The sequence below is a fragment of the Frieseomelitta varia genome, unplaced genomic scaffold (genome assembly GCF_011392965.1).
Source record: "Frieseomelitta varia isolate USP_RPSP 00005682 unplaced genomic scaffold, Fvar_1.2 scaffold_229, whole genome shotgun sequence".
Taxonomy (NCBI): domain Eukaryota; kingdom Metazoa; phylum Arthropoda; class Insecta; order Hymenoptera; family Apidae; genus Frieseomelitta; species Frieseomelitta varia.
The window spans coordinates 884,905-908,137 of record NW_025109956.1 but is presented as its reverse complement, the minus strand read 5'-3'; the positions used below and the strand labels follow the sequence as shown (position 1 = coordinate 908,137).

Sequence of the window (23,233 nt, the reverse complement as noted above, 5' to 3'; positions counted from 1 at the left end):
ATAATTCGTGTAAATCGTCAACGAAATAATGCAAGTTGAAGAATTTTTACCGACACGACGATTCGGTCAATTGTAACAATTATAACACCAATATCGAGGTGATAACTTTATACAAGATGTGATAATTCATCAACAAGATGATAGTGCGAGTTTCAAAATGTTTACAGCTCCTGTTGGCCTCTAATTGTGATTTGGACGTTATGTGATCGAGGCCAACGAGGCCAAAATACTACATACATGTATATTTAAATTAGTAGACTATACTAATGCTATAAAATAACTTGAAGCTAAACTTAATTAAATTAGGCTAGATTGATTCTATCACACGCTGTCTACTTTGCTTTGTTCTCGAGTCACACTTTTCCTCGACGTGCACTCTTATTATCGTCATATTCTTAATGTTATATTATTTTACCAATATCGTGAGTAAAATCGTACAATACCTGCAGGCCATCTTAACTTGACAAGATCATAAATTTGACCTACGCTAGGTTTTAACATTCCTACAATATTAATTATTTATTGCGACAATTAGTGAATTTCTCTTGCAATCTTGCTTTTTTCAAGTATTCCACCGTTTCTATCAGTCCTACGAACAAAGCATTCGGGATGTTATTCAGAAGTTTAGACCAGTTGCAAATGCCCAAGGGGGTAAACCTTTCTCGCGGAGAAAGCTGCGTTCGTAAGCTGAGAAGTGCTTTAAAAGAGTTTTCGTCTTCGTGCTTCCGGGCACTAAGGTATCTACGAGGATAGTAAACGTTCTTCGAAGCAAAAGTTCTCCATTCCGGAGCATCGTAGTTCGAACAACGAAACGTCGTTAATAAAATTTATCTAGCTATGCTATAGTTCGCTACGGTATTTACGGCTTGTTCTTACGCAGCACCCAAAAATTCAAAAGTACGTCATCTTCGAATTTTCCCATTTTAAGAACGAAGTGAAAACGAAGCGAGACCGAACATTCGACGTTCAGTTAATAGCTAAAACGAGACGAATAAAAATTTTATTCGAGGAATTCTCCGTGCTTTCATCTGTCTAGTCGCGATTAGGTAATATCGTTGCGAGAGTCTTTGAGCTGCAGCCTCCTTTGAGATATACGTGAGAGTGCCACCGCAGCTTCAGAAAGCTCAGGGGAAGTTTGAAAAGAGGGAGCTTCTAATTGTTGACATTAAAGGGATGGGTTACTGCCGGCAGAATCGCGAAAGAAAACGAACAAAAGCGCGAAGCCCGAGTGAATCGCGGCATTCACGCGAGTCGATTACATTTTTATGAAGTTACATTCGGCGGGACCGGGGGGATCCAATCTCGTTTCGTCAAAGGTGGTTTGTGCAACGGCAAGTAGACTGAAAGTGTTAATTCCTACAAAGGAAATTAGCCTTTAATCGCATTCGGAGAGTAAACAGGCGATGCTTGTGAAAACGTATAAAGGAGATCTAAAAGGGATGGGATTGAAGAGTCGAAAGTCACTTTTTTTTTTTAGATATTAACGCCAGAACAATCAGAATTGGCCAAAACGATCAATTTTATAACCAACTTTTTTCCTAGAAATTTTATAGATGTAAAATAGTGTATTTTTAGAAATTGGTATTATTATAATACAGTGTGAGCCAATACAAGAGTGGGCCAATATTTTTCTTTTTAAACAAAATATAAGAAAAAAACTAATTTTGTTAATTTTAAATTAAACTTTAAAGTTTGAATTTTAATTCATTTTAATAGGAAGTGATTTTTGACCTATCCTGTATTGCAACATTATATATTATAAATGATATTAATATTAACACACCATTTATATATTAATTACCATTTATATTATAACTTATAATGGTAACTATTATATAATTATATAATTACCATTACATTATAATGGTAACTATTATATAATTATATACCATTTATAACATATAATATTATATTAAAATAAAAGCTTTCGCACATTTATCTGTATTATAAGGTTTTTTCTTTTTTCTTTCTCCATTTCATTTTATCTCTGATGAAAATTTTATACTCTAATCGTTGGTAGTTCCAGTGTTAATAGAGTCTGACAACTCACGTGGTATAATTCGTATTTGAAGAAAGATCGATGAAAGCATTTGTTGAGTTACTTTTGCAAATTCTGTAAATTCGTAGCGTGAAAAATGAACGAAAGTATAATATGTACAAATTTCTCGTTGAACATTCTCCGTTGTTCTTATTTGTCTCGACGATCCGCGGTTTCCAAACCCTCTCGCAAACCGCGACCTAAACAATCAAATTCATCGAGTGAATTCGTTCGAAAACAGCCCTGGAAATCCGCCGTCCTATCATTGGGAACTATCGAGAGAACGTGCGGATCGAGAGAGCTGGCTAAATGCATCGCCGGCGGTTATTAAATCTAGAAAGGGAGGACCGTTCGAGGCGGAGGCACGTTCGGTTGGCAACCCTTCAAGCGGGAGGCACGGAGCTCTCTCTCTCGCTATGCAATAATAACATTGCTCGACACGCTGGTACATCGGCTCAGACGTTTTCGTTGTAGCCGGGGGATTAATTTGAAACGCGTTCGGCTTGGGTCCTAGAAACAGGATGGAGAATGAGAGGAGGGGGAGGAAAATTGGGTCACGTGCCGTGCCCCGATGAAAGCCATTGTACGCGTTAAACCGTGTACGTGGACTGCGTCGATTCGCAATTGTCGCGAATTCTTGATCCAGATTAGCGGCCGTCGGCCAATATTGCGCGTTCCGCGCGACGAATACTAAACGACACTGGACACCCACGGGGACACCTGGCTGGAGCAGATCCATTCGGGCTAGCGAACGAAATGTTTAGATGCTAATGAGGCGACCGTTTCCGGGAAGGAGCGAGCGACGTAACAGTTGCAATACGAGATATCGTGGAAGTTGATGGACTCGATTGTCCCCGCGTTGGAACGTATTGGAATATTTAAACGAGGGAAACTTACATTTTGTGATAGAAAAAAAAAAGAAGACTTTGATGATCGAATGAACAGTGGTTGAACGTGTTTGATAGTGGATTCGTTGATTGTCTCCGCGTTGGAACGTATTGTGAGAATATCCATAAGTAATATCGTTTCTCGACACTGTACGAAATTTTATTTTATAAGCTATTAAATATATTAAATTTCTTTTTTTAAACTATCGTCACTAGAATTGAAACATTCAGCGTATCTACGATGGGATATTTAAGCGAGAGAAACTTCTATTTTGTAATAGAATAAACTTTGATCTTGGGATAAACAGTGGTTGAACACGTTTTTTACTTTGTTCGATCATTAGAGTTTTTCTTTAAATTTCCAAAGTTTTATTAATTAAGGGAAATGCATCTCTCTTTCCCGGAGATGCACGACAAGATAAGATTCAAAGTTTCTAGGTAGATTTTAGATGAAGATAATACGTAACACTCGATCTTCGTAGAGGTTGAGAAAATCGATAAGAAGACGAGAACTTGCAGAAATAGTTCTCTGCTGGCGAATGCGGAGGGGAAGCCACATTATAAACTTCAGGGTACCAACATGAAATCGCACACATGCTATATAACTATACACCGAATCTGCCTCTCCTAATCTTGCCCTCAAAAGCGACCCTATTGATCCTGCCAGCTCTATTTACTTGTGTTAATTTACTGTTCCGACTTGGTTTATCTCAAAAAGGTCCATCCGTTTTGATCAAAGTGCTTTTCAGCAACTTCGAAATTCAGCGTAAATACGGACGCGCAATTGCAGAAAAGTCCCGAGACACACGCAAGAACAGTTTACTTTTCAAAAAAAAAGAACACTTTGCTCTGAAAGTTTGATCAGTCATTTTCTCGTAAATGAAATCCAAATGAATTTGAACAGAACAGATGACTAGAAATTGGAAATTTGAAAGTTAGAAAATGCAAACGATGGTTTGTTCGTGCTGCTTGCAGGTATAATGCAACAGGATAACGCCGAACAAGTGATCCTGGACCCGAAGTTAATCGCGAAACACTACCTCAGGACTTGGTTCTTTCTCGACCTCATTTCCTCCATACCACTAGACTACATTTTCCTCATATTTAATCAAGTAAGTGCATATTAATTATCGCGCGGCCGGGCGTGCATATTTACGTGTATATTTCTTGCTTCAATTCGTTTAAGCCGGAGTTGTGTTTTAGTTCTCCGCTGCGAAACTCGATTTGTGTAATTAATCTGTTTACACGAGCCTCGACGAGACACTTCAACGCGCGTACAACCACGGTCTTTCCAACTGCGTAAATAAATTAATCGTGGTAGCTGTTTCAATATTTAAATTATCCGCGTCGTCAACAATTCCAGTTGTTCTCTTTTTTTTTTTTCTCGTTTCTCTTCTATCGCTGTTAAGTCAACGTTAGCAGAGTGGAAAAAGTCCAATCCGTGAGTTCTTTGCAATCGAAGAAGAAAGTATTGAGTTGTCAGGAAAGTTCGTGCCGATTTTCACTAAATGGAACACGCCTGAGTGTGTCAAAGTTATTGAGAACGTATGATTTGTGTGCATACTCTTAAAAGCGACGTTCCCAACGCATCTTTAAGGAAAAAAGTTGCTTGAAGATAAATTGACTTGTGTGTTAGCTTTGCACCCTATTGAAGACAAAGACGCATTTTAGACACTTCAACTCTTTGGTCGACGTAACAAACCACCTTGAGAAACCTGAGAAGTTCTGGAAGGATGGAGGATCTTCAAGTTGCGCGAAAGATGGCGAAACGTTGCAGAACAAAATGATGATGAACACACGATTGAACAAAGAAACATCGACGCGTAAAAAAAAACGTTCTACTTTGAATTTTCCTTAAAAATTCGTCACGAACTTTCCACGAACAACCCGGTAGAAACTGTCTCTCAGCTCGAGTTTACCAAGAGATCTTTTGCGAGGCAGCGTATTCAAACGCGACGAACGCAATCTCGCGACAACGCGCTATAATTTCCACGGGAATCCCCGGCAGACAAGAGAACGTAAACTCGATTTAAGCCGCTCTCATTCATTCCCTACCCTGGCGACGGCGGCGTCAAGCTGAGATTCTATTCCACGCAGCTTTAATGGAGCTACGCGTAGCAGAGGGAGGGGACCGACTTTCCCACGGGATAATCGTCTGAATCTTCAGTTTCAGGACTTTAGCGAGTCCTTCCAGATCCTGCATGCTGGCCGTGCTCTCAGGATCCTCAGGCTTGCGAAACTGTTGTCTCTCGTTAGGTTACTACGGTTGTCAAGACTGGTGCGGTATGTCTCGCAATGGGAAGAAGTCTATGTGAGTGTTTAACCATTGTTTTCTTTTTTTATATATATATATATATATATATATATATATATATATTAAGCACCGTATATATATATATATATATATCTTCTACATATATATATATATATTTTTTTTATTTGATATTCTATTTATATATATAGTATATAGTGTATATATATACACCTTTCATATATATAATATACCCACAGCTCGTGTGATCCTTGTACAAAAGATGTGAAAAGAAACCAAGCGTCCCGTCGTCGTGTCTTTTGTTTAATTGTCAGTTTCGAAAATTGACTGGCTCTTTCTTTTATATATATATATATATATCTATATCTATATATATCTATATTCATTTTATTTTTTTATTTTTTTTTTTTTTTATACCTTTGAAACCTCCCTATCTGGCCGCGCTGTCTGTCTGTACAGCTTTGCGTCGCCGTTCGTTGCAGTGTTTCCCTGATTTGTTCTAGGACGATGATTCGGGCCTATGGCTGGTCCCTTCGTGATATCCATTCTTTCTTCTTCTTTTTTTTTCTCTTTTTTTTTTTTTTTTTTTTTTTTTTTTTTTTTACGACGTGAAAAGTAATTCCATGTCTGAGCCACCGAGATCGCGCATAATTTATTTGACGAGCGCGTACGTGTTACGCAATCCATCGAGAATGAGGAAAACGGAAGGAGACAGCGAGATGCAACGAAAATAAGAAGATTCCTCGTGATCATTAAACTCTATACACGAGCCGTCCGATGGACTGGTTCTCCTTGACGATACGCACGCGTCATATTGCCGTTAGTAAAAATTTGTCGATTCAGTTGTCTGAAAATCACTGTTACACACACGTTCCATCCTTTTATTATTGTTGCCAGTTTTGCCAGGATAGGAGACAACACAAGCGCGCCTTTCTTTCGCAGCCTAGACGGGTCTCTTTGTAGGAACTCCAGAACCGCACTAACAATAAGTCGTTTTCATCGTATACATAGTACACTTGCATAGGCAAACTTTGATTAGCACATACAAAAAAAGAGTAATTAGAATTACTATTGATAAGAATGAATATTATCGAAATTGTTTTAACATGAAATATAAATATATTTGGGTGGTATTGTACAGTCAGTGATTCGTTTGTATATACAGAATTATGTACATGCCGAACACTACATTTTCGAGTACTCTGCGCGTAAACTCACACATGCATACGTTTGACGAATCGGTCGATTCATAAGTGTTTTTTTTTTCTTTTTTTTTTTCTCTGAAATGGTCATCCATTCAACGAGATCCACACATCCATTTCTTGGATCTGCAAATTCTCTCTTTCTCTCTCTCATTCCCTTGCTTTTTTTTATTCTTATTATCCTGTGTTTTTATAAGTCAACTGGTATTTTTTTTTTTTNTTTTTTTTGTTTTTGATTCCATTGCGCGTACTACGCGTATATGTACATATATATACGTGTCACACGGTCAGTTTTTGAAACTGTCTGCATATATCTACAGAGCATCACTGCCGCGTTTTGCCGGCCAGGATAATGTCACGTCGTACGTGACAAGCTACGTGTATATAAGCATAGCGTGTGTGTTCACCACACGGGATGGTAAAAAAAGAAAAAAAAGAAAACAGAGAAACTGAAGGTAAATGATTAAAGGAGCCCGATGCAAGTCCCTCCGATACGTTGTCTGTCAAAAGACAACCATCTGATATCATACGATACACACACACACACACATACGTACATACATACATTACACACATACATGTGTACAGACACATTCTTGCGTATCTGTACGTTTCAGTAGAAAAGTAAGAAAAGCTAATGTTATATAACACGAGAAACGTGTACAGACGTGACCGAACGAATCGAGAGAAGCTCTGATCCTGAGGAGTGGTGGATCTTCTTCTGTTTGTTTCACAGAGAGTCCCACAAACATTTCTCTGCCAGTCGATCGGTCCGATGTGTCTGGGTCGAGGTGAACTGTGCCTCGTTTACAGAGAAACGAGGAAAGAAGCTTCGCCTCGACCAATTATGTAATTCCGGGTAGAATTTTTCGTCGGGACCAGTGTTCCAGGCTCTCCCGTCTCTTCACTTTCATTTTCTTCTCTTTTGGTTTCTCTGTCATTTGTCTCTGTTTACCTTTTTTTGATTTTTTCCTTCTTTGGTTGTGATTCTCATCACATAGAACGAAACACAGCGTGTGTCTATCCTCAACCACTGCAGGGAATCCTTCCCTTTCCGGAAGGCAAACATTTTAGGTAACACGCGAGGAAACACCATATATGATTACATATATATATATATATATATACGTCTTACTTCCCAGTTCCTCGATATGTATATTTATTATACTGATCGACACAGCGTCCCCCGTGACTCTTACCCAATACCAAGTGTTCCCGTCTTTCTATCGAAGAAAGTCTCCGAAGGAGAGTCCCCAGTGCGTCTCTTCCGTACGCGATTCTCCCATTCGTACCTTCGTTTCACGATCTCTCACTCGCGTCGATCGGTGTCGTTGCGTTGCAAAATTTCCCACCGAGCCCCCTTCAACTTTGCTCGACAGCAACTCGATCGTTCGATTTGGGAAGCTTGACTAAAAACGTGGAAAATCCAATGGATTTGATCTAAAAAAAAAGGATTCAGAAGAATCGCAGTCGAACGATATTTAAAGAAACGACGATTGCTGTATCGAAAGAAAATATTTTACATTTGAAAAATGATCTCGGCCCCGCGAAAGGATCGAAACTAAATTTAAGACACTTGTAAAAGGAAATTTTCGAATTTCCTCCCCCGTACGATTACGATCGTACTTGTCCGAGCAATCAACACGTTAACAATCTCGAGACTTTCGAGTTTCCCCGAGTTTCTCTTAACGAGCTTCTTCCCAATCTCGACACAACGACGTTTCCCCGGAAACTAAGTCTCAGCAACACTGACAACAACGAAACCCATCGATCGATCGATCCCTCTCCCCCTGGTTTCTAATTTATTTTCTTTGATTCCGACGATATACGAACACCGAGGATACTCTCTCTGATGTATATACAAGCGGCACGTAAAGTCCAAGGTTCTGTATAAAATTAGAGAAAAAGAGAAAAAAGAGACACACACACACACACGCACGTACACACACGGACACTGAGCTGACGAGGGCAAGCCGTGAATCTCGATACGAAAAATCGTGTATCGTTGATGCATTCCATGTCAACGACATGGTTTCTCGAGTGTGTTTCCGGTCGGATAGGTGTTCCACCAGCCAGATCGTGTCTTGTTAGCGATAGGTAAGTAGTCTCTCTCTCTCTCTCTCTCTCTCTCTCTCTCTCTCTCTCTCTCTCTCTCTCTCTCTCTCCTTGAAACGGAATTCCTCCTCTGGCTCGATCTACTTCGTCTACATCTATTCGCGCACGTACAATTCTCGATCGGTCGTAAACGATCGGAATGGTTTTCGTACGATTGCCTCGAGGGTGGCAGCACTCGCTCGTCTGGGCCACCACGAGAGAGAGAGAATCGTGCTCCTCGGAGCCACGGATGGAAATTCGGATCGTTTCCTTCTTTGTGTGTTTAGAATGGGTCGTAGAGGAAGCGTTCTCTCCAGTCTGCTCGGAATCCGATTTGTCGTGCGGCTCAGTGAGTTTCGTTTCCGCTCTTTCTTTTTTTTTTTTCTTTTTTCCTTTCGTTCTTTCTTTTCGTTCTTTTTTTTTCTCTCTCTCTGTTCTCCGACTCATCTGCATGAAACACAACGCGGATAATCTCGTCGTAGCCAGACGAGATTAGAAATAAATGGACCTCGCGTGGCTGTTAACGCATTAGTACGCGCAAGTAACAAGCATCACACTGACGAGGAAACTAACGAAGTGACGATTGTGATCCTACGTGAGACACAATACTAACTGCGATCAAAGATGATACGTAACGTTCACGCTGGTGAATCAGAAATCACTTTCACTGGACGAACAAGGAAAAACTCTCGCCAGTGTCTCGTACGTAATCTGCGAAGTGAAAACGTAATGGGGAGGAACACGAAGCTGATGGGAACGTATCGAGGAATACGTCAGCGTGATGGGGTATACATGTGAAGGATGTGTCGAAGTTTCCAGACGAGCATTCTGTCCGAACTGTCACACACGTCTTTCCCTTTTATATATATATATATATATATATATATATATATGTGTGTGTGTGTGTGTGTATATTTTTTTCTTCTTTCCTTATACACTCAGTAACTCACGAAAATATTCGAACATTTGCCGTAGAACTATCGCGAAATTATGCAAACGCCTGTTTTCTACGACGAAGCCGTAGTACGACTTGTAAAATTTAGAATCCACGAATGTGTACTGAAAAATATTAAGACACGAATATAGTAGAATTAACGTAGAATAAAATTAACAAGTAATGACGTTGATCGTACAACTGATTGAAAATGGGGATCCCCACGGACTGTCGAGTATCAAAACGTTTCGTACGATATTAATTCATAAATAGGCGTTCTCGCAGATATTCGAATACGATCGATGAACTACTATGAACAATGGACACGTCTCGGTATCTGTATTCACGTATGATTCTATTTCTCAAAGTCCTCTCTGTGTCAGTTTGATTGTGTCTTGCCTTTAGCGTGAGCCGTGGCGCAGCGAACAGACCAACGAATCAATCAGGTTTTCTGTCCAATCTCGAGAGAGAGCAACCTTTCTTTTTCTTCTTTTTTTTTTTTTCTTTTTTTTATTCTTCTTCTTGCCGTCGTAACTATACGTCTGAATGTTATTTGCGCTTGCAAAACGTTTGAGAAACATCTTGTTGCCCCTCCCTCTGCTTCTGTTTTATCTAGGTTCCCTGATCTCTTATCCGTTCTGTTCGACGAGAGCCAGATATTCGCCGAGGCGGGCTTGCGGGTTCGCGGTGGTTTGATCGCCGATCCAATCACCGTCAGAGTCTCGCAATCAGGCCATCCTGTAATCTTCTTAGCTTCAGATGAAAAAAAAAGAAAAGGCGTTGCTCGACTTTAGAAAAATCGTGTCGCGATCGAAACGCCGACATCGCGGCAATTCCGTCTTTTCCTTTCCCTTGTTTTCTTTTTTTCTTTTTTTTCTTTTTCTTTTCTTTCTTTCCTTTTCGTTCGAATCGTCGTGACTCTGACGCCGAGAGAGGATTCGTGTGCTTTCTATGCTCTATTTCAAAGAAGGTTTTAAAGAAATAGTTTTGTATATTCAGATCTTTTCGCGTGATAAAACTGTCTTGATATACTGTGAAATTGTAAAAATGTTAAAGAGTCTGTAAATTTTTAATATTCCAAGAAGTTGGATATCACTCGAGATATTCGAAAATTCGAAAATTCTCGAAAAATTTCGAGGCTTCTGAGAAATTCTAATATTCCAGGAAATTCGAGAAATATAAATATAAAGGTTCTGAGAGTTTGAAAAATTTTAACATTCCAAGAAATTCGATACCTCTCGAAATATATTCGAAAATTCGATGCTTCTGAGAAATTTTAATACTCCAAGAAATATTCGAGAAATATAAATATAAAGGTTCTGAAAAATTTTAATATTCCAAGAAATTCGATACTTCTCGAAATATTCGAAAATTCAACAATTGAAAAATTCGAAAATTCTCGAAAAATTTGACGCTTCTGAGAAATTTTAATACTCCAAGAAATATTCGAGAAATATAAATATAAAGGTTCTGAAAAATTTTAATATTCCAAGAAATTCGATACTTCTCGAAATATTCGAAAATTCAACAATTGAAAAATTCGAAAATTCTCGAAAAATTTGACGCTTCTGAGAAATTTTAATACTCCAAGAAATATTCGAGAAATATAAATATAAAGGTTCTGAAAAATTTTAATATTCCAAGAAATTCGATACTTCTCGAAATATTCAAAAATTCAACAATTCAAAAATTCGAAAATTCTCGAAAAATTCGATGCTTCTGAGAAATTTTAATACTCCAAGAAATATTCGAGAAATATAAATATAAAGGTTCTGAAAAATTTTAATATTCCAAGAAATTCGATACTTCTCCAAATATTCGAAATATTCGAAAATTCTCGAAAAATTTGATGCTTCTGAGAAATTTTAATATTCCAAGAAATTCGAAAGATATAAATTTCTAAGCAAAACGAAATTATTCTAACTGTAGATTCCGAAGTTGGCGAGTATCGATGCATTCGAAATGAATCACAGTTCACGAGGCGTGTGTACGTGATGTCGATACGAAAAGATTGAAAGTGCACGAAGCCTGTACACGTCGCGAAACTTCGTTAATGAGAAAGGATCGTCTGTCGGGAAATTCGTTTGAACGATAAAATCGCGATCAGTTTCAAGGATAGAAAACCGAGGAAATGAGCGGCCGGTAATTTCCTTAATTAACGTCGTTCGCGCTGTCACTGTATTAAAATCGAATCGTCTTCGACTCTATCTCGAGGCTGAATCGACCCCAGCAGCTCCGGTTTTAACGAGCTCTAAAGAAACGTAGGAAATTGCTGACCACCGGTGATCAAAATCATCTTGACATTTAAAAGAGAATGTGAACAATTCAATTATGAATCTCATCATTCTCACTCGATCATCTTGGACACCTGTAGTGAATCTAATTCTTTTTATCTTGATAAAAAAAAAAAGAAACGGTTCGTTTCAATTCTGAGTTAAAATTATCTTTGGAATATTTCTGACCAAATAACTTCATCTCAGTGTCCAAAAATTGTATTTAGAATAGAGAATTTGTAGAAATCGTCAGATCGTTCAGTGAATTACGAGTCGCTACGAATTCTACTCTACGCTATTTAATGTGATCTTTACAAATAAATAAAAGAAAAGACACTACTACAGATGTCCTCAACCATTAATTTGATAGTGTTGGATCGTAAGTGACGAGAATATTTTAAATTTGTCACTTTAATTCAAATTGTCGAACAAAGTGGTTTAAAATCAAGTTGTTACAAGTCACTTACGATCCAACGATACACCATTTAGCTGCAGTTAATGACACCAAACGTCAACTATCGTTAAATCACGTGATTAATGTCGGTCACGTCGAAATTCGACTTCGCAAGCCAGCAGTCCAGAATTTCTGGAACGACGGTTCGAGAACGTCGACGTGTTCCATTTCTGTTAATTCGTGGGAAATGCAACCGTTCCACGAAGACGTCAGATTGTTCCGACACACGTCGTTTCCCCGAAAATCAGGCGATTTCGTGGGAGCCGGTGCCGCAGAGTGGGAAATGTTGCAGAGAGAGAACGGATCGCAGGGCCATTTCCACGAATGATTCTTCCGTGTATCTTGGTCGTGCAAGCAGCGTCGGGTTTGGATTAGCTAAAAACGGCACTGTCTAATGATACACGACACACTTGGGCGTACTTAAAGCTGATTTACAACGACGTACTACCCAGTTCAGTTACCCCTCTGGGGATTAACTGCGGATTTAGACTTTAGGCTCCGATTCACGGGGAATGGTCCAGCCACGACGAGTTCACGGTCGCTCGGGTGTTACACGATCCTCTTAGCTGAGTTTGAAAGCGAATTTTCACCCTGAATAGGACGAGTGAAACCGATCGAGAATGGATTCTTCCTTTTTTTTTTTTTTTTTTTATTCTCTCGTCGAGCGCGAACATACGTTTGAACTGTATTTAATCGTAGTTGAGCGCGAGAGATGGTGGCAGGCTCTTAAAATATTTTGCGACGATGTTTCACCTTTTAAAATTTTCCACTTTTCTTTCGTTTTAGCTTTCGTTGTTTGACTTTCAAGCAATTTTTCTATCGAACTTCTTCGAGACTGGGCCATTCGTCAGTTCAATTTCGCAGCTAACTGTTTTATTTATTAATAGAAAAAGGCAAAAGAAACTCGATGACGAAAGAATTGATGATTGTCTTTACCTCGCAAACTCTTCCAAAAAAAACACAACCCAAGACACGCAGAGAGAAAGAGAAAAAAAAATTTTAAAAAGAAACACTCAAAAAAAGATAAATAAGACAAGTAAAAAAAAAAAAAAATATTTTAAAAATGCAAGTAGTAGGCGTATTGCGAGAACACGTTTCCGAATGGGTTTGCAGATCCCCCTTTATCAACAGCCGGAGAGGCACTACGAGCGTCGGGCGACACCGCCCCAACCAGACCGAACCAGCAAGGTGTGCCTGCCTAGTAACCCCGAAACCAAGGCCAAATGCCCTTTCTTGATTCAAGCGTTCGTTAACTTAAAACTTAATGTTTCTACGTATATAAATATAAATACATATATATATATATATACATATATATACATATATACATGCACGCACACCCACATACATACAAACACACACACACACACACACGTTAGATCAGTACGTATAATATATCTACCTATATATATATATAGGTAGATATATTATAGCTATATATATATAGTGAATTTTTGTTACGATTATTGAGTATCGTTACGATGTTTATTATGATCGTTTTTTGATTGACGATTGATTATTCGTTGTCGTTTGGTTTGGAAGTTTTCTATATACATATTATAGAGAGAACGTTTTCATAGTCTTGCCGTGTGATCTTCATTTTTGGTCTTTTTTTTTTTTCTTTCTTTCTTTCTTTCTTTCTTCCAATTTTGTTCCTTCAGTTTGTATAGTATCGAAGGTATCGACTTGTTTGATACACCATACACCACGCCTTATAACGATACATATACGTACATGCCATACAGAGTTTTACACACGTATAATATATATCTATATATATATAAAATATATATGCAAAGTTTTAGATCTCCCGATCTTTTTGTCTCAAAAAAAAAAAAATAATAATAATAAAGAAAGCAAAGCCGATCAAGAGCTTTCTTACACAGCGTGGCTGTATCGTGATCGATTCTTTTTCATTTATTTCGACTTTCGTTCAGTCAGTTCGGAAATTCGAAAAATTCAGTTCTGTTCCTTTCTTTTTCGTTTGATTTGTTTGACGTGTTGTCTCTCGATTTTGTTGTTGGTTCGTTTCTTTAGTTTCGTTTCTTAGAGATCGATGTTGTTGCACGCACATAGAGGTGTGATGACATGACGTGATGAATGAGATATATGATAGAGGATAGACGAATTTCGTTCTGTTCGTTTCTGTGTCTATGTCTTGCATCGTGACAGATTTCTTGACATGCGCCCGATGTTGCATAGTACATATACAATACGAATTTAATTAAAATCGCCGGGAACGAAGTGTTGTCTCTGTGTGTGTGGATGGTCCCGTGAGCGCGCGTGAAGTGTAGAAAGCGTGTCGAGAGGCGAAACACACGTGAGAGAGAAACACACCGAGTCAGAGATATCAACCTTAGACGTTGACGAAGCTCTCTTGTTTCGCTCCCACCCCACCCCCCTCCATCGTTTCAATTTACGCGAAACAAGCTCTTGATCCGGCTAGCACATAGTCCCGTAGTCTAACCGATACAAAGTGTCACATGGATCACGTAGCACGTATGAGTCGAATTTTTTTCAAAACGAACAAAGATATACATCCGGAAAGGCCAAGTATCCATGTTACACCGATCTAGCTCGATCCTTGTGAAAGTTGTTGGGAACGATTTGGTATGACATTGGTTTTGTCATGTATATATATATATATATTTTTTTTTTTTTTTGTTCCCTGTCGAATCTTGTTGGAAAGATCCGTTCAGCTGTTAGGTACTTAACGTACGTTTCGTTTTTAATGTATAGTTGCCGAGTCGTGTCGAATACCTGTCGTGGAAGTATCTCTTGATCGTCGTCGTGTCTCTCGTATTCCAATTACAGGCAATTTTCGTAACTGAAGCACTGACTGTATGAAGAGACACCACGATGATTAAGAATCAAGAATGGAAAAAAAAGAAATCTCCCCTTCGAAGTAATAACGATTCGAGTTACGAGAAATGAAAGGCCGAATAAAGGCCGAATGGAGGAAACGAAAATGAAAAAAGAAGAAGACAAAAGATAGTGCGCGGGACAATGGGGAGACGCTGAGGTATTCGACACGGCGCGCTATCTACATGGCTGCTCTACTGACGAGAAAGTTGGTTGGATTGATCGTAGGTCTGCCTGTGAGTGTTAGGTGTATATTAACCCCACTTGCCCGAACATTTTTTTTGCCGATGTGCCCGTGTTCAGTGTGTACTACCCACATTTTGTTTCTCCTTTCAGCCCTACATACTCATACCTAAGAACCTATCGTTCAGCCTACTGTGTACCTACTCTTTGGTATACCGCCCAAGCAAATTTCTCTATGATCCAGTTGAACGTCTCGTCACCCCACGTTTGCGTTTTGCTTGCTGTTCTGTGTCGTTTAGATGCCTGATTTTTCCCCAGAGTTTGACAAGGTCTCTAAACGTGTTTTGCTCCCCCCCCCCCCTCTCCTTTTCTTTGCCTCACCCCTTTTCCTTTCCCTCTCGCGTTGCTTTAGTTTTCAGTTTCAGTTTCGTGGACGTTGTCTTCGCCTGTCTCGCGACATCAGCCAAGAGAAGACAACGATGGATAGTTGTCGCGTCGTAGATCGATAGAAATTTCATTTTGATCCTAGTTCTTTTCTATCCTCGACGAAGAAGCAGTATGCGGCTGTACTCGACGATCGATCGATATCTCCTCGTTGTTGCGCGCCAACAAACAGCCCGTGCCCCGACATCCGGAATAGTTGTCCCAACCAGCCTGCTGTTTTTTTCTCGAAACGCCTTTGTCGACCTATCGAACCTGTTTGTTTGATCCTTTTTGTTCCCCTCTCCCTTTTTTCCTCTGTCTGTTTCGTGGGAATGCCGTTCGTCGATCGATTCGATCTCTTCAGGAGAAGACGATCTTGAAAAACCACGGAGAAGGATACGGACAAAGTGTACGCATTTATAAGCAAAGGGAACGTTTTATTTTGAGAGGATCACTTTGCAAACGTTCTCGTCTCTGTACAACCTCCTTCGGTTCGAGATTCGAACGGTCGAAAGAATCTCGAAATTCGAAAGAAAAGGTTTTCTTCCACGACTAAGAATATTCTCTTTACTTTCGAGAATATTCTCGCAAACTCGACTCGTCCCAGCTCTTCGAGGATCACGCGTTTCAATTTAACTTCCGAGTGGTGGCCAGCGACCGCAGAGACTCGAAAATCCTGACCGAAATTGAATCTTGGGGAACGATTAATCGCAACTGTCGCTGGGAAGGTGACAAATTGCGAGAGACTCGCGCTAATCTCCCTTTCGTTCGTTGATTTCCATTGCGTTGCAAATCCAACCGAAGGGACACAGTTACGACGACTGTTGTTCCCGCGATTCTCTGTATTTCTCTTCGAACACGAAAGTTTCATTCCGTTCCAGAGCCGCTGCAAAGAAAACGAGAGCAAATTTCATCAGGTACTGATCAATCACTCGATCGTTCTTTCTCCTCTTTTTCGTTTCGTTCTCATTTCGATCGTATTCTGCGATGGTTTCTGTTTCGTTTTCCCATGGTTTTCTGCGCTCTCGACGTTTTTTCGCTTCATCACTTCGTTATCGACGGTCACTTGGAGGTCACAAGGAAATAGAACCGAACAGAGTTCAACTGTGATCGTGAAACGATGTTCTTTAAGTTCACACACTGGTAAACGAAACTTTCTTTGTTATGTATATATACGTATACTTTCTGTGCACGAACAACGAGATGCGTGACTCGATTGAACTATTGTACATACACAGATCGAGAACAGAGAAGTTGTGGAGATTTAAATGAGGCCAATAAAGATGAGTTACGAACAGACCTGAATGAACTGAATTCTGTTCAACACTTCTCGATTATCGCGACGAATTTTATTAATTCCTCCACCTTTTCCACCCGATCCCTTTACCCGATCCCTTTTTAACAAGAGATCACCAATATTCGTACACTTGTTTCTTATTTTCCCGAGCAAGATTCTCAAGCCTTTGAAACTAAACACCTTTGAAGCTAATCTATGATCGACAATGTGCGATGGAAGTGAGAAAAGTGGAAAATCGAGAGATTTTTCCTGCTTCGTCGTACGAGGGCTCCTCACTGACCGAAATAGCACACCGAACTTTTGCTACAAACCGCTGAAAGAAGGCGAAAGAGATTTGAAAAAAAAAACAAAAAAGCAAAAAAAGAGAAAGGAACAACAATCGATCTTTCGAGCCTTTTTATTACGAGCTTTTAACAAGAAACTGCGGCTTCACGCTTGACGCGACTGCTGCAACGAAAGCTTTTGATACTAAACGAATGGCTTCTTGAACTCTTACTTCTCTTTAACTCACGAAACTCATCAACTCTCTCTCTCTCTCTTTCTTTCTCTCTGTCTCTCTCTTTCTTTCTCTCTTCTTATATATATATATATATACTGGTCATCACTATATTTATCCCTGTTATTATCATTCTTGTCTTATCACTATTATTTCCATTGTTACTGATTATTATTGATTATGTGCTGTTTTACGGCCAGTCTGTGCATCATTTGTTCTCCACGCCGTACTTTTCGATCCACAATTCAGCGAATCCAAACTCATCATTGCGCGTTCTGCACAATCCGGACTTGCGTCGATCACTCGCCGATCGCGAGTAACAAGGAAATAAGAAAAGGGATGAAACGACACGTTTGCGAGCGTGTCGAGGAGAAAGAACACACGTAGACGAGCGAACGAAACAAATGAAACACGAAACACCCCACTTGTTTTAACTACAACACGACACCTTTTTATATTTGTTTTCTTCCACCACCACCACCACCACCACCACCACCACCCCTTCTTCGATCGCGACTGCACGAATCAACGTTCGAGAAGAGGATGGACGAACGCGCAGCGATTCTCGTCGGAAACTCGTACCCAAATCGACTCGAAACCAAAGTGTCGTTGGTACAAATGCATTTACGATCTTCACGCGAGATCAGTACGTTTTATCTGCGAGAGAACTTGGAGGAGACGAAAGATCGCGCGTCGCTCTCGTCGATCGCGATCTGTGCTGACCAGCCCGCAAATACCGACGATTGAGTCACGATTGAAACGAGCGAACGACGCGACGAGTGGATCTCGATGTTACGTTTCTTTTTTTTTTTTTTTTTTCTTTTTTTTCAGTCTTTTTCTTTCTAGGGACAGCGTCGTTCCACTCGTGTGTTCCACTCTACCCCCTCTCACCCCCACTTCTCTCGTTTTTGTCGACAAGAAAGCGCCCCTTTCACGGGATACATTTTGCTCCGATGAGAGAACGAAACGAACGAAACTGCGTACGAGGATGTGCAAAGGAAAAAGAGAAAGGCAAGAAGGAAAGAAAACAGCAACAACAAACAAAAAGATACAAGAAAGAACAAGGAACTCGAACTCCTAAAACCGATCTTGCTCCTTCTGTTTTCTGCTCCCTCTCTTCTCTCTCTCTCTCTCTCTCTCTCTCTCTTTCTCTCTCTCTCTTTCTCACACAATATTTATGTGTATATATATATATATTTCTGTCTCTGTTTCTGTTTCTTTCTAAATACTGTACAGTAAAACAACAAAAATGTGTGACGAGTACAAAGGGAAGAAAAAAAAAAAAAGGAAAATTGACGAAATCTTTCGTTCACCGCCGCCATTTCGACGACGTTACTTTTACTTCTTTTCTCTGTCTTTTTACGTTTCTCTTTTTTTCTCACTATCTATCTATCTATCTATTTGTCTATCTTTTCTCTCTCTCTCTCTCTTTCTCTCTCTTTCTCTCTCTCTCTCTCTCTCTCTCTCTCTCTCTCTGTTTATCTCTTTATTACGAATCTTCTTGATAACCTGGCCCTTCTCTTACTACGTCTTGCTATGTCCCGCTTTCTTTTGTTTCTAGATATTGCAGAACCTACAAAAAAAACGCACTGAGCGGAGGGGGCGCCTAAGTTCTGACAATATGAGTAAAAAGAAGTCCGGTTTCAGCAAAAGCGACCTTATTTTTAAGGTAACCCGCCCTTAACGAATGCGCGAGCTCGCGTCCGCTCGAAGGTTCGCGATCGTGCTCGCCGAACCCGCCTCGAGACCACCTTTTTGGGTCCCGTTTTCACGAGACTCGAGCGAACCACGCCGACTCTGTCTATCCCACCCCGTGTGATATGTTCTTCACCCGAACCGAAACGACCGAGCGAAACGACGGAGTCTTTTTTAACCGAGAGAACGAACGAGTATAGTCACGCTAAAATCACAAAATCCTTCCCCGAATATTTGCAATTTGACGAACAGAAAATCGGGTATACGCTTAGGAAAAAGAAACAGAAAAAAAAAAAAAAAACGGAAAAACAATACACGAAAACCAACTGGAAGAATCGCTCTCACGATTGTCGTGAGAGTAAGAAAAAAAAAGAAAAAAAAAAAAAAAAAAAAAAGAACTGAATAAAGGAGGAGACTAAAGAAGAAGAGTCAGCAGTGTGTCGTTCGATCGATGTCTCGCGAAGAACAGGAAGAGCGATCACGAGGAAGCTGGACGCAAGAGCTGTACGCTGATTGGCTCGTTGGTTTATTACAAACATTCGCTTCTACTATCCGCCGCATTATACATTACATATTACCCGCAGCAATAGGCTATGCTTCTTATACATTCACCATCGGCACCCCGCCTAGCGATGAGAAAGTACCAAAAGTGTATCTTATCATTCCTATATATGTGTATATACATATATATATATGTGTATCTAAAGCTATATATATATACATAGATACATACATATGTATGTTATGTGTGACGTGTTACTATATATACCGTGTTTTAGAAAAAAGTTCGCCGTGCAAAAGCAAAAAAGAAGAAAATATTGCACATAGAGAGATAAAAAAAACGTGGAAAAATCTTCGTTTTTATCGAGACGATCTCTATGTCGTCTTGTTACATCCAAGTTTTGTGCTCGTCTCCGTGCGTGAAATCAACCAAAAAAAAAAAAAAAAAAAAGTAATAAAAACTAAGAAAAAATAAAAGCAGATGTCTTAGAGATGTAATCGTCTACTCGTGGATCCCTCCTCTCTTCTTCTCTCTGTCTATGTTTTCTGTCTGTCTGTCTGTCTCTTTAAATCTTTCTCTTGTCTGTCTGCCTGTCTGTCTATCTATCTATCTGTCTGTCTGTCTGTCTCTCTCTCTCTCTTTCTGTCTCACGATCTCTCTGTCTGATCCACCTGATTTTTATTACGTGTGTGTATATATTCCCTTCCAATTCTCCGCGAATTTTTCACCGAGAGAAAAAAAAAAAAAAGGATTCGAAAGTCTTTGTCTTATTTCTTTCCACCTGGATAGATCAGTCTGTCTCTGTATTTCTCTCTGATCCCTTCCTGATCCAAGAAAAAAAAAAAAGTCCAATCGTCGCACGATCAGCGCGCATGTGTGTCCCGCGAGGACTTTCTCAACGCTCCTCGAAGACGATCCCCCAGTTCCATGGGAACACGGTTGATCCGACGAGCCACAAGAACAGACTCGGCGCGCACTCTTTGTATACGATTGCCAAGAAAAGCCCGCTGTTCCGCGCACTGTTCTCTCGAGAGAAAAAGAATATTAAAAAAAAAAAAAAAAAGAAAAGAAAAAGAGAAGAACGCTTTTTTGATCGCTAGACGGTGTGCACGATCCTTTGGAAACGAGCGCACGTTGATTGGGCGTCCCTTCTCTGTCGCTTTGTTGCAAAATCGCACACTGTTTGCCCGCTGTTTAGCGATGGGCGGTCGACTCTCTCCGCGAGACTCTCCCCGCGCGACGTTGCGTTGAAACTCGCTTTGGATGTTCGCCCGGGGGACGTTGGGCATCCGGGGGATATACGGTGAAAAGTCTCTAGCCTTCGGGGTCACGAAGGATTCGCCGAGTGTTTCGAGGAACCGTAAGACCTTACGTCACCATGGAACACACGTATTATCCTTCTCACTAGGGTAGGCCTAGGCTATCGAGATCGAGCCATGTCGTTACAATGTTACGATAATTGTGTCCTCGAAAGTTTTTTTTTTTTTTTTTTGTTTTGTGTTAAATTAGCGGGAAACGTAACACCTGGTGGTCATATAGTCTGCAGAGTCTGACGAATTTGAAGAGAGAAACGTAGATGACAAAGAAAGTATGTAGTGGTAGAGCAGTAGAAGGTAGAAAGACAGATCGTCATTATTTCTGCTTAGAGTAAGCTAACTAATTGTTATTTAAATGTGTGCCACAAATTCTCGTTGTTAATCGTCACCAATTGTAATTGTAGCACTTTCTTTTCAGATGTAGCGAAACCGTGCGATTAATACCGTAGGTAACGTTCAAACAAATATTCTTTGCCCAACTACCAACCTTGACACTTGTTCTTAATGAGCCCGAATAGTTTCGCAGACGGTGGACTAATTAAGCATTCTTTCAGTAAAACGCGTTCGACCACGAATGATAATCGAATTTTGTACCTCCTGTAAGTATCTTCCTATTTTAACTTAAGTGTCCCACGAGAAGAAAAAAAAAAAAAGAAAAACGAAAAATAAAATCAGGAATTGTTTCTTTCTGTACTCTAATCTCTATCTACGAATATTTCTTCGTACGACTCTTGTGCTTGGAGTTTTTTCATAGACTTATAGAAGCGACTTATAATCTCGAGACTAGACAATCACTCGTGATATCGATATCGAGCCGCAGCCAATCGTCTCGAGAACCTAATCAGCCCCCCCGAAGAGCATCACCCGCCCCCCCGGTGTGTCCCCCCGCTACCCAGCGTTTCTACGAGGCTGTAGAAACCGCTGCTCTTTTCTTTTTCCTAGATGAGTAACGAAAACGGAGATGAAACGAACCAGGAAAGAAAAAAAAAAAAAAAGGAAACGGAATAACAATTAGGGCGCATTGTATGAGAGTAGAGAGCTCGCTACCCCTGCCACTGCTCTGCGAACCGACCTTCACCATCTCTCGCCTCTTCTCTCTGTTCTCCACAGCCCCTTCAGCCTCTGTTGCTTCTCAGCCAAGACACGAAAAAAAAAAAAAGAAAAAATGAAATACATGCACCCCTTTGTGATTCTACTGGCTGGCTATCTGTTGTGTGGCTGCAAGCAGGCGCAGAGAAACAGAAAAGATCGTAGTGGAAAAAAAAAAGAAATATATAGAGAAATAAAAAAAAAAAGATGTAGAGGAAACACAGGAAAAAAAAAAACAAGAAAATGAAACGATAGCGAGAGGAAGAGGTGGCTTGCTTCTCGTTGCTTAGAGCCTGGCTTTTTCGCCGCTTGATGATTATTTGACTTGGCAGCTGGCGTTTCTTTTACGTTCTCTGTCTCTGTCTCTCTCTCTCACACACACTCTCTCTCTTTCTCTTTCTCTCTCTTTCTCTTTCTCTCTTTCTCTCTTTTTCTATCTTATTCTCTCTGTCTCTCTCTCACTCTACGTCTCTCTTTCTCTCTGTGTGTTCCTCCTTTTTTTTCGTTTTCTTTCATTTTCTTTTTTTTTTTCTTCCTTTTTTCGCTTTTCCGTTCCACGCGATTTTCTGCTCCGTCAGTTCACCACGTTCCTTTATTCTTCTCCCCCCTTCCCCATTTTTTTTCATTTTCGACTTTTTTTCTTTCTTTTCGGTACAATCGATCCTGCCTTTCGCCATTTTCTTTTTTTCCTTTAATTTCGTTGCGAACTTTTGGTTTCGTTCTTTCGTTCTGACGGGTGTCAAATCGCGATCGCGATTTAGCCATCCGGACTAAAGTCCAGTGGAGCGAGTTCAGTCCCGATTTGACGATCGGTCAATCGCCCGCCTTCGTCTCACAGCGTCAGTTTTTTTTCTTATTTTTGCTCTTTCTCTTGTTCTTTCGTTTGTTCGAATCCTCCTTCCCCTTTTTGTTCTTTTCTCTCCCCCCCCCCCCCTCGTTCTCTCTTTCAGTTTGTTCGTTGTGTTGTTTCTTTTTCGTCTCTTGTCTCTTGGTTTCTGTGTTCGTTTGAATTTCGTTGAATTAGTAACGCTGTTGCCACACCTGTACGCGGCGCGCGCGCGCGTCCACAGGTGCGCCCCGCTCCAAGTGCCTGGAGGATCCTCTGTGTGAAGGAGGCGCATCCTGTGTCGAGCCACGCGCACGGGTCGCGTACTTGTACAATATATACAACAAACTGCCATATCGTTACTTGTACTTTTTGACCATTTGATGATCA

General features: G+C 40.3%; 1 protein-coding gene and 1 long non-coding RNA gene across 6 annotated transcripts in view; one reads left to right on the top strand and one right to left on the bottom strand.

Annotated features, from left to right (window-relative positions):
• LOC122527646 (potassium/sodium hyperpolarization-activated cyclic nucleotide-gated channel 2) overlaps window positions 1-23,233 on the top strand; it is a 162,398-nt gene that overhangs the window by 126,786 nt on the left and 12,379 nt on the right. For 2 of the 5 annotated variants that reach the window (XM_043652015.1, XM_043652013.1), the window contains 3 exons: window positions 3,901-4,037; window positions 5,093-5,236; window positions 18,977-19,084. In XM_043652015.1, coding sequence (XP_043507950.1) covers window positions 3,901-4,037; window positions 5,093-5,236; window positions 18,977-19,084 — 389 coding nt within the window. Of the gene's footprint in view, window positions 1-3,900; window positions 4,038-5,092; window positions 5,237-13,267; window positions 13,343-18,976; window positions 19,085-23,233 lie in introns of all 5 variants that reach the window. The other 3 variants (XM_043652016.1, XM_043652014.1, XM_043652017.1) reach the window with 2 other exon arrangements.
• LOC122527649 lies at window positions 10,367-22,486 on the bottom strand. Its single transcript, XR_006306383.1, has 3 exons — window positions 21,997-22,486; window positions 17,010-17,016; window positions 10,367-10,376 (listed from the first exon to the last, which is right to left on the bottom strand). It is a non-coding gene; the product is annotated as an uncharacterized LOC122527649 (long non-coding RNA).